A 12,380-nucleotide genomic window follows, 5' to 3' on the forward strand; every position below is an offset into this window, starting at 1 on the left:
AATCTCTCATTTAAACTCCATGTAGAGAACTTGGTAAAGAAGTTAAGGGTTAAGTTTTTATTATAGAAATAAGGCTTGTTTTAATTTAAAAGTAAGGAATGAACTTGTGGCTGCTACCGTTTTGTCTGTTGTGGATTATGGAGACATTCTTTATATGCATGCAGCAAAGTCTGTATTACGCTCACTGGACTCTGTTTATCATTCTGCCTTGCGCTTTGCCATTAAGGCTGAGTATTCTACACACCACTGCAGTTTATACAGTTTATCAGGTTGGCCTCCACTCTCAGTTCGTAGACAGCATCACTGGCTTATTTTCATTTATAAGGCAGTGATAGGATTGTTGCCCTCTTATTTATCGGTCTTCTCTCTAGTAGAAAACAACAGGTACAATCTGAGGTCTAGCAATAGCATTATTTTTACTACACCTCCTGTACGATCTGAATTTGGTAAAACTGCCTTCCGTTACAATGCTCCTTCCACCTGGAATGCTCTGCAGAAACAGTTGAAGCTAAGCACTTTTATCTCACTTAATGAGTTTAAATTGTATGTCTCAGAGGCCTTCAGCTATAAGTGTGATTGTATGTAGTTTACTGTTCTTATCTCTTGTGTTTGTTTGTTGTTTCTTATGCTGGTTGTTGTATGTTATATTCTTGCGTTATATTTTGTTCTTCATTGTATTTAATTTTTATTCTGTTAGGTGTTGTGTTGTGCTATGTTGCTGTGTAATGTGGTGTGATTTGTGTGGTGTTTTTGTGTAATATGGTGTGCTCTGTGTGTTGCTGCTTTTGTGTTTTTATGTCTGTATTAATTGGTGTTTGTTGTTTATGTGTGTTTGGCTTCGTTTGATGTTGAGGTTTCTCTATTTTTTACTTAAATTTTAAAGTGCTGCCTTTCTTGGCCAGGGACCATTTGAAAAAGAGACGATAGTCTCAATATGACTCCCCTGGTTAAATAAAGGACAAATACAATAAATAGGAGTCTTGCCTCGGCTCTGAAGGCTCTGACTTGGAAGGACATGTCCTACCAAGGAAACATCCTCGACATTGAGGAAAAACCCAATATTTCATTAGAGGACAGAAAACACAGGCCTTAAATAAGGGTAACAAATTAGGTGCCACAAAACACATGCACAATCAAGGAAGGAAGTGGAGCAAACAACAAAAGAAGAATAAAAAAATATAAAGGAAGGTTGACCTCTGGTGGTTTGGAGAGGAATTGTCCATGGTGATCATGACAAGTTCGGCCAATTTAAGCAACAGAACAATGTACTGATCTTTACTTCAAACATGGCCTGTAGATTTCCAGCTACCTGACATTACCTCATCACCTATCGAGTGACCCATTTGGGCTTCATATATTTTGTTGAAGATGAAATATCTGAAGAAAGCATCCATCCATTATCTGTAACAGCTTATCCTGTGCAGGGTTGCAGGCAAGCTGGAGCCTATCCCAGCTGACTGTGGGAAAGAGGCAGGGAAGACCCTGGACAAGTCACCAGATCATCACAGGGCTGACACACAGAGACAAGACAACAATTCATACTCACACCTACAGCCATCAGTTAGCCAAACCTGCATGTCGGGGCAACCGGAGCAAACACACAGACACAGGGAGAACATGCAAACTCCACACAGAAAGGCCTCTGTTGGCCACTGGGCTTGAACCCAGAACCTTCTTGCTGTGAGGAAACAGTGCTAACCACTACACCACCGTTCCACCCCAGAAGAAAGCAATAGATCCTGAATAATGAGAAACTAGCCACATGAAGTAACATGATTGACTAAAGCAGAGTCACATGAGAGCTCTTCCTTCTTGAAGATAATCGGAGGAACTCCATCATTAGAGCTGGTGGCCTTGGTGTGAAATCTCACTGTTGCGCAATTCAGACTTTCAGGAGATTTCTCCGCTGAGACACATGTGGGTAACTGAGCTGTGGAGTAGATGTCCTGATCACAGGGGATTGTGGGTAGTTGAACAGTAGAATAAACAAGAGAATCACAGGGGCTTGTGGGTATCTCTGTGTTTGTATAAATAGTTTGAGGATCAGAGGAGATTGTTGTTAGTTGTACAGAAGAAAAATCTGTGAAAGTTCCAGCGTCTGATGCAGAAAGTCGTTCAGTGTCTTTAATCTCCTCATACTCACAGACAGCAAGCGGAACATGAGAGCAAAGAGAAATAAAAAATATAAAATTTCACACTTTTTTGTGCAAAATACAATAAGTGTTGGTCTCTCACACACACACACACACACACACACACTCACAATTACCTCTTGGTTGTTTCCTGAGCTTTCGATAAAACTCCCGGCAGTTGCAGCTCTACCTGCTGAAAACAGCAGCCAAGTCATCAGCAATTGTTCTAAATGATCTTATTTTTAATTTTGGATTTCGTTAGATTTTGGAATCAGTTATGAATCATTCATTTCCAGTAAATGCTTTACATTAGTCCATTACAGGGCATCACATACCCACCTACCAGCATGTTTTTATTGAGTGGGATATTCAAAAGAGTAACCCAAGCTCAGGATTGAATGCGGGACACTGAAACTGTGATGCAGCAATAGGACCTGCTGTACCATGAACCAGTTACACTAAACTGAATGTGTTCAACATTTGAGAATGTGTTGTGCTTGTATGTGGGTACCTCGCATCTTGCGTCTTCTTAGCACAATCACAAAGACGAATGAGATTCCAATCAGAAACAGCAGCAGAATTATAAACACAGGGATCACAGTGGAAGCTGGAAATCCTGGAAGAGAAACAGTCAATTTAACAAACATGCTAATCCATCATAAGGGATCAGATTCATCAAAGTCATGGAGTTAGACTATGGGGGTGATGGGGATCTGAGCAGAACCTTGTGGAGGAGAAGCTGCTGTAGGCTCAGATGATGATGATGATGATGACGATGATGATGATGGTGATGATGATGAAGAAGATGGTGATGATGATGAGGAGGATGATGATGAAGATGATTGTGGTGATGATGAAGATGATGATGACGATGATGATGGTGGTGGTGATGAAGATTTTGATGATGAAGGTTGTTTTGGCTTCAGGGTTGAAACTGGGACACGTGACTCTAAAGCAGTGAAAAGTTTAGTTAGATAATGAATGAGAAAGTGAGTAAATCTAGTATATGACTGATAGCAGTGCAGATGCAACACTATACAGTGTACATTTTGTATGTGTGGAACTTCAGAAATACTGACTGCTGTTTGTACATCTGATAAACCACAGGAAGAGTACTGAAGCAACAATATTTTTGTACTATAATTATCATTATATTATCATTATATTGTAAGTTAGTCTTGGTTAGGATGTGCACTGACTCTGTAGTGTCAGAATAGTTCATATAATGTGTCTGTATGTTTCTCCAAACTCACCAGTAGCTCTCAGGTTGATCTGTGTGAAATAAACCTTGTATCCATGATCAGATGTCCCGGCTGCTTCAGCTCCACACCAGTATTCACCAGAGTCCTGCTCAGTCACATTTCTAATACTGACATTGAAGATTTGTTTTGCTCTGTCATCATACAGGGAGAATTTCCCCTCATTTACATACTTTCTACTTTCTTTAACGGATCCTTTATAAAAACAAGCAGCTTGTTGCAGCCTCTTCTTGCAGAGAAACTTGGGGTCACTCCTGAGGGATTCTGGGTATTTACAGCTGACGTTCAAATCTCCTCCTACATGAACAGTCTTACTGATGGACTTCTCATAGGACAGATCTGCAAATCACAAACAAGCAGATCAATTTATATGTGTATGTGTGTATTAGCTCTGATTAACAACACGCATACAGTAAATTTACATAAAAATATAAATCACAACATGTTTCTTCTGCTAAAATACATAATTATAGCTGCTCACCTTCTCTTACATTCAGCTTCACTACAGTGTAGGTCTCTATTTCATCAGACACAACAACAGCACACGAATATGTTCCAGTGTCCTCCGTAATCAGCTCTCTGATAAACACACTGAAGAATCCTGCACTTCTGCTGTCATGAATTGAGAATCTGCCATCATGTGACCATTCACTGTTTAGTTTTGTTGTTATTTGATTAAAACACCACTGATCAGCTCCGTTCTTACAGAAAGATTTTGGTTTGTCTTTATATTCATCCTCATATCTGCACTTGATGTTGATTCCTCCCCCTGCATCTGCTCTCACTTCTCTAGAGACCAAGTCCCCTGTTCAAAACAAGTTCAAATCATGCACAATTCATTAAAACTGGAAATAACTATTACAATTTTATACTGGAATTCAAGTTTTAATAAAATATTTTTCTTTCAAGATGATGTCTCTCTGGCAAATTCCTGACGATGCACATGATTCAATTTGAATGAAAATTTCTTAAAGTTCAGGTCACAGTTAGACAATTGAAATCAGAAAACTCATGGTCATAAAAAGGCAGGAGTGAAACAGCAGGCAAACTGAGCAGTACAGGGCAATCAGAAACCAAATGAAGTGATGTTATAAATAATAAAGTTTTTATGTTAATAAAGTATGATTAGCCGGTTATTTGTTTGTTAATGACACTGAAGCTTTGGGGAGATAAACAGAAGGCAGTGGTGGGAGACTCACCTTCCTTTACCTTCAGTTCCACAGCTGTAAAAATGTCTTTCGCTGCACGTCTATCAACTCCACAGTGGTACGTCCCAGTGTCCTGTACAGTGAGCTCTCTGATCATCACCCTGAACTCTGCTGATTTGGTGTCATCAAACAGTGAGAATCTTCCTGAATTTACCCACTCGCTTTTATTTCCTGTCTTTATTTGGTCAGAACAGCCTGGAGATGAACCCTTACAGAAATATTTTGGGTTTGGTGTGTATTTTGTATGATACTTGCACTTGATAAGGACTCCTCCTCCTGAATATCCTGTTACTTCCTTGGAGGCTCCTCCATCTAACAAAACACCAAACATCCATCTGAGCAAAACCTTCCTTCCTGTAACACTGCTGCTGATAGCGAGGATTATTTTGAAGTGCGTTTCTTTACCTGAGATCAGGCAGAGGGTGAAGATGAGGAGGATCTTCATCCTGAGTTCACACTCACAGATCACCACACCAACTCCACTTCAGAAAGATATTAAAGCTCCTGTTCTGTTCCACACTGTTACTGTCTCTGTCCTGCTCTGTAAATGTTCTGTCTTCATCTGTGTCTTAACCAGAAAGTGTTGTTTCGCCCACTTCCTCTTGTAGCCTTGAGAGAAAGAGCTGCACAGCAAGTTTGTGTCTGAAATATATGTGTGAATTACATCAGCACAATACAAATGCTTTCACATTACTGACACAAAAATGAGCCTCTTATTACTTTTTGTGTAAAAAATCATGTGAAAGTGTCCGAGTGTTTAATATTACCGTTCTGCATGTGAGCGTATTTCTCCATGTGAGTTATTTTTCCTCTCAGTGCTCCAGTGTTAACTTTACTGAGGATATTTATTACTCCATGTCAGTGTGTACTGATCTACTGCCAGAAGGCCTCGACTGCCCTCTAGACCACAAGGTGCGACACAGAGGAAGAAAGATACAGTTTAAACTGAACACTACAGTATTCACTATGGATGATTAAAATTTTAATAATCAGAGAGCAGGACTTTATCTGAATTGTAGAAGTTTCTGGTGCTGCTTTGGGAAAACACATAATCACATATTCACATCATCTGCAGTTCTTAGATCAGTTTCCTGCATAACAACACCGCTGTGTGTCTGTGAACACTAGGGGTGTAACACAATGACACTTTCTGTCCCTGTATCTGTTCAATGCTCTAAATATCCAGATTTGCATGAAAATATTCACTAATTCACTCATACAATGTTTATAGAGATCCTAGCCTGGACACTCTGTATATAATGTTTATATGCCTGCTTAATGAAAGCTGATCCAAAGTAATGTACATGCATGGAGTGATGCTTAGTGTCAGTGTATCTATAATGAGTGCATGTGAGTCTGATAAGTGTGTTCACCTTTTTAATCTGCTGCTTGTGTTGTGAATGAGATTTAAATAATTTTCGTCTGAGAAAAACAGTGTGATTATTAAACGCACATGGATTTCTAGTGGATTATTAAAAAGTTTTACTCGACTTATTCCTCAAATTATTCATTCGGATCGGCCTCAATCTGTGTACTTTATTCCAACAGAGTTATCAGTCTGATTAACAGGTTATAAAGCCGCATGTAAACATCATCACTGTGGTGGATTCATTTCAATACTGAGCTGGAATTGTCTTCCATTTTGTAATTTTCACCCCAATCTTGATGCCGTACTTCACGTTTCTGTATCTATTTTTTGTATCTTTTTTAAAAACCTCAGTAGTGTCCAAAACCCAAAATGAGTTTGAAATAAAATTAGAGTCGATCCACTATTGAATCCACCATTTGGTTTTGTTGTCTGGTCCAGACTTGGATTCCTCGCTCTCATAACTTCATATGTTTGCTAATTCAGTTGCTGATTAAAAAACAACATTCTACTGTAAAATCAATCAAGTGTTTAGTAAGCTGTGAGTCGAGGATTTCACAATTCTGGTTTAAATCCTGGATACCCAGTGAAATACAGCTTAAAGAGGTTAATTCTACAAGTTTGAGGATCAATACTGCCATCTAAAGGAGTCTTTAGCATAGTGACCTGGAAATTGTGCCCCATCTTGAATAATGAAAAGTTAATATTAGATGTAGGGCGGCACGGTTGTGTAGTGGTTAGCGCTGTCGCCTCACAACAAGAAGTTTCTGGGTTCGAGCCCAGTGACTGACGAGGGCCTTTCTGTGTGGAGTTTGCATGTTCTCTCCATGTCTGTGTGGGTTTCCTCCGGGTGCTCCGGTTTCCCCCACAGTCCAGAGACATGCAGGTTAGGATAATTGTTGGCTCTAAATTGACCGTAGGTGTGAACGTGAGTGTGAATGGTTGTTTGTCTCTACGTGTTAGCCCTGCGATGACCTGGCAACTTGTCCAGGGTGTACCCCACCTCTCGCCCATAGTCAGCTGGGATAGGCTCCAGCTTGCCTGCGACCCTGCACAGGATAAGCGGTTACAGAGAATGGATGGATGGAATATTAGATGTTTCAAATTTTCCTTTTTTGTTTTAGAGTTTTGAAAATTTGAAAACTTTCTTCATTTTCAGTTTTTTGAAGCCAGATTTTAAATGCGGTCTCGGACTTTTGTATTATAACTGTATGTGTATAATAATCTGATATATTGGTTTAAATATTGGCCTGAGATGATGACTTACTGCAACACACTTGAGAACTTTTCAAAGTTTATTCTGGAACAGCCTGCTGATCACATCAATACTGAACAGTGCTTAATTAACGCTACATTAAAACAATAATTCTAAATGGCAAAAACACACTGCACTTTACTGGGGAAACAAAACAACCGCTTCACAAGCGCATGGCTCAATACAGGAGAGCCAGTTCCTCAGGCCAGGACTCTGCAGTCTATCTTCATCTCAATAACAAAGGACACTCATTTCAGGACTGCAATGTACACATTTTAGCCAGAGAAGACTGGTGGTTTGAAAGAGGAGTTCAAGAAGCCATCTTTTTCAACTTGGAATGTCCATCACTGAACAGACGAGGTGGTCTGAGACATCACTTATCAGCCACTTACAATGCAGTCCTTGGCACACTTCCCAGGAAACTGAACACACATCCACACCACGACTCCGCTGACTTCAATGACTCACATGACGGCAGAGAGAGCCAACGACCCACAAGTCAACCTAACGACCCTCTAGGCTGCTATAATGGTTCACACCCGGCCTTCAGTGACCCGAACACCTACAGGATGACCGAGAGGGTGAATGACCCATGTGACCTCAACGACTCTCCTTAGGGTTGCTTTTGGTCCACTAGAGGATAAATACCTGGAACTCCCCACTAGTCAGACAGAAATGAAGAAGCCTTTCAGATAAGAGGTGAAACGTCTTCCAGGATTTCAAGCAAGTCCAGTTGCCTTCTTTAGCACCGACGGTTTACGATGACCTGGATGACTGAGAACCTTCACAGACATACTTTCATGTGACAGTTACAAGGCCCACAGAGATCTTAGGTTTGCTGATGGATGTAATCATGTACTGTCAGAGATATAAAACTGAATATTCTCAACAAGCCCCAGTGTTTATGTGGTTTAAAAAATAAAATGAAAAAAAAAAAAACTGAAAGGGATTTCAAAACGATTTTTTCCTCAACACTTTCTCCTCTGACTTATTCAGGAGGGATTTAAATCAAAATTTCTATGTGTATAGTTTAAAACACCATACAAATTAAAATACAAAAAAATCATTGCATGTACAGCATCCAGGAGACCCCCTTATCCAGAGCGACTCACAGATGTGTGTTGAAGTGTCTGTCAATAAATCCATCCTGATACTGGTTCACTAAGTCATGGACTAAAAACGGACTCCAGAAAGTTTCAGTTATTTTATTGTTTAACATCCTGGCAATAGCCTCAAAACACAACAGAGCCTAATTAATACAGAGATAACTTTACATAATTTAGCAAATAAAAAGTTGTGAAAAGCAACATTATAAACGCCCCAATTCCATTATGTGCTCCTTTAACTGATGAAGCAAACGTGCCAGAATCAGTTGCTCAATAAATTAGTACAAACAAATAAAAAATACTACAATCTGTAAGTATTAGAGAAGACAATACCAGATGCTTTCAGCGCAGTGCACTAATTTCACTGTTTCTTTTCCAAAACTGACACATTTTGCTTTAGGCCACTACAGCCAGCTCCCAATCTCAGCATATCACACAGCTATGGATCAGAAGGTCCGGGTTCGAGCCCCGTGGCCGGCGAGGGCCTTTCTGTGTGGAGTTTGCATGTTCTCCCTGTGTCCACGTGGGTTTCCTCCAGGGATGGGAGTAGAATTACATTTTCACATGCAGCATGCATGTTCAAGTCAGAGTGAACTATGCTATTTCAAAAAGAGCCAGTATTAAACGCTTTTGGTGGAAGGGCACCTTTAAAGCATATACAGTATGCAGAGCCATGGCTTCACTTTCATTTATAAATGCCTTGAGACCTCAAGAATGGCACAGGAATAGTTTTAAGTGTTAACAATAAATCTAATATAGTAATTTTTACAATTAAAGTGATTTATATAGGTAGCGGTCTGAGTGAATGACCTTGACGTCCGTAATGTCACGGCAGGAAGTCTATCAGTCTCATTGCCATTTCTGCTATACTAAAACATCATCATCAGCGCCATCCTCACTGAAGGCTCTGAGGAGGATATTCATCGTAAGGAGGAGGACATTCATTGCATGCAACGAGTCAGACCATCATCATACGAAAACACAGAGCTGAGTGCAACTCCAATCCTCTATTTTGAGTTAATTTATCGCCATGCCACGTAGATGTGTTGCTGGCGGGTGCAACAACATGACAGAAGCTGGATTTATGTTGCATTCATGGCCCAAGAATGTTCAAACTGCAAAGATTTGGACGCGTTTTGCGAGAAATTCACGGGCACATTGGGCGCCTACGAAGTGGTCTTTCCCCTGCTCTGCACATTTTACTGAAGACTCGTATGAGACCTCTGATCTGTTGAGGAGCGTTGGCTATAAGGCTGTATTGAAAGAGGGTGCAGTATCAACAATTAAAGAAAAAGAAAACTACAAGAAAAGGAAAGTATTTATTTTTTTAAATGAAAGTGAGTTCATCAGTTCTCCTGGAGTGAGCTGAGGGTTCTTGCTAAAACCCGGGACAGAACGGGACGGGACATATCGCTCAGGCAATGACCTCCCCACAGTTGTTGCTAAAACCGGTGATGTCCCGTTCTGTCCCGGGTTTTAGTAATTGCTTGAGCCGAGCAGTAATGGCGGAATACACAGTACGAAGAAACAGTGAATGAGTGGAGCAGCCGTCTTATTTCTAAGCTGGATATTGCTGCCACCTCACCCTTATGTGGAAGAAGTGAATAAACAGAGAACTGAACAAACAACTGAAAGTCAGATTGTTTCAAAAACAATCAGCCACAAGATCGGCCTTCAAGAAGCGAGAACACACAGGTAAGCTCTGACTCTCATTTGGATTTAAAAAAAAAAAAACATTGTTTACCTGCACTTAGATTAATACATGTAACTTGTATTGTGTGTTGACGTTACCGGTATAAGATTATTTAATTTGCTTCAGAATGCGATTGTCTCAGTTCATCTGATTATTTAATTAGCCTTTTACATTTTATCAGTGAAAATGCATGCATGTACATGTATGTTGCATAAGTTATAACACCTATCCTGTGAGAGTCAACCTACAATCAATGAAGTCAAATCAGTCTTAGTTGAGCGAGTCGGTAACGCTATTTCTTACTTTCACCATAAATTTTTATTGATATGACTTTGGTCTATAGCTGTAAAAGGCCTCAGCCTTAAAACCTGTTACCGCTGTGACGTCACGCACTCAGGGCTGGCTGGCTCAGCGGCGCAGTTCAAATGCCAACTTTGTGGTCGATTTTAACTCTCAAAAACATTTTTTTTTATTCCCATTTATGCAGCATACAAGAGTCAAGGATGGAGATACTATCCACTCAGAAATTTATTTAAAAATAAAGGTTCTGCGTACCTGCTTTAAAGAGGTTAATTCTACAAGTTTAAGGATGAATACTGCCATCTAAAGGAACCTTTAGCATAGTGACCTAGAAATTGTGCCACATCTTGAGATGTTGTACTTTTCTTTTTTTTTGTTTTAGAGTTTTCAAAATCCCCTCCTTGAACTGCCACCTTATTGTGGTGGAGGGGTTTGTGTGCTTGAATGATCCTAGGAGCTATGTTGTCGGGGGCATTATGCCCCTGTCAGGGTTTCCCAAGGCAGACAGGTCCTAGGTGACAGGCCAGACTAAGAGCAGTTCACCAAAACCCCTATGGAGAAAAATCCGAGGACCGTGACGTCGCCCGGGATGACGCAGCCGGGGCCCCACCCTGGAGCCAGGCCCGGGGTTGGGGCTCGTATGCGAGCGCTTGGTGGCCGGGCCTTTGCCCATGGGGCCCGGCCGGGCTCAGCCCGAAGAGCTGACGTGGGCCCGACCTCCTGTGGGTTCACCACCCACAGAGGTAGCAGTAGGGGACTGGTGCAATGTGGATTGGGTGGCAGTCGAAGGCAGGGGCCTTGACGACCTGATCCCCGGACACAGCGGCTGGCTGTTGGGACATGGAATGTCACTTCGCTGGGGGGGAAAAGAGCCTGAGCTTGTGCGGGAGGTTGAGAGGTACCGGCTAGAGATAGTCGGGCTCACCTCCGCGCACAGCTTGGGCTCTGGAACCCAGCTCCTCGAGAGGGGCTGGACTCTCCACTTCTCTGGAGTCGCCCGTGGTGAGCGGCGGCGGGCTGGTGTGGGCTTGCTTATAGCTCCCCAGCTCAGCCGCCATGTGTTGGAGTTTACCCCAGTGAACGAGAGGGTCGCCTCGCTGCGCCTTCGGATTGGGGAGAGGGCTCTTGCTGTTGTTTGTGCCTATGGCCCAAATAGCAGTATAGAGTATCCGGCCTTCTTGGAGTCCCTGGGAGAGGTACTGAGGAGTGCTCAGACTGGGGACTCCATTGTGTTACTGGGGGACTTCAATGCTCACGTGGGAGATGACAGTGACACCTGGAGGGGCGTGGTTGGGAGGAACGGCCTCCCCAATCTGAACCCGAGTGGTGTTTTGTTATTGGACTTCTGTGCTAGTCACGGTTTGTCCATAACGAACACCATGTTCGAGCATAGGGGTGTCCATAAGTGCACGTGGCACCAGGACACCTTAGGTCGGAGGTCAATGATAGACTTTGTAGTCGTTTCATCTGATCTCCGGCCCTATGTCTTGGACACTCGGGTGAAGAGAGGGGCTGAGCTGTCAACTGATCACCACCTGGTGGTGAGTTGGATCCGCTGGCGGAGGAGGAAGCTGGACAGACCTGGCAGGCCCAAACGTATGGTGAGGGTCTGCTGGGAACGTCTGGCCGAGCACTCTGTCGGGGAGGTCTTTAACTCCCACCTCCGGGAGAGCTTTTCCCAGCTTCCGAGGGAGGCGGGGGACATTGAGTCTGAGTGGACCATGTTCTCTACCTCCATTGTGGACGCAGCTGTTCAGAGCTGTGGCCGCAAGGTCTCCGGTGCCTGTTGTGGCGGCAATCCCCGAACCCGGTGGTGGACACCAGAAGTAAGGGATGCCGTCAAGCTGAAGAAGGAGTCCTATCGGGCCATGTTAACCTCCAGGACTCCCGAGGCAGCTGACGGGTATCGGCAGGCCAGGCGTGCTGCAGCTCGGGCAGTTGCGGAGGCAAAAACTCGGAACTGGGAGGAGTTCGGGGAGGCCATGGAGAAGGACTATCGGTCGGCCTCGAAGAAATTCTGGCAAACCGTCCGGCGCCTCAGGAAGGGGAAGCAGTACTCTG

The 12,380-nt window shown here is 42.6% G+C and overlaps 1 protein-coding gene across 1 annotated transcript; it reads right to left on the reverse strand.

Moving 5' to 3' along the window:
* Positions 1-1,754: 1,754 nt before the first annotated feature.
* On the reverse strand, positions 1,755-4,696 carry LOC132884649 (CMRF35-like molecule 8). Its single transcript, XM_060918487.1, has 5 exons — positions 4,591-4,696; positions 3,386-3,730; positions 2,973-3,081; positions 2,644-2,762; positions 1,755-2,152 (listed from the first exon to the last, which is right to left on the reverse strand). The coding sequence occupies exons 1-5, from the start codon at positions 4,694-4,696 to the stop codon at positions 1,755-1,757; spliced, it is 1,077 nt and encodes a 358-aa protein (XP_060774470.1).
* Positions 4,697-12,380: the final 7,684 nt, after the last annotated feature.

The sequence above is a fragment of the Neoarius graeffei genome, chromosome 4 (assembly GCF_027579695.1).
Source record: "Neoarius graeffei isolate fNeoGra1 chromosome 4, fNeoGra1.pri, whole genome shotgun sequence".
NCBI lineage: Eukaryota > Metazoa > Chordata > Actinopteri > Siluriformes > Ariidae > Neoarius > Neoarius graeffei.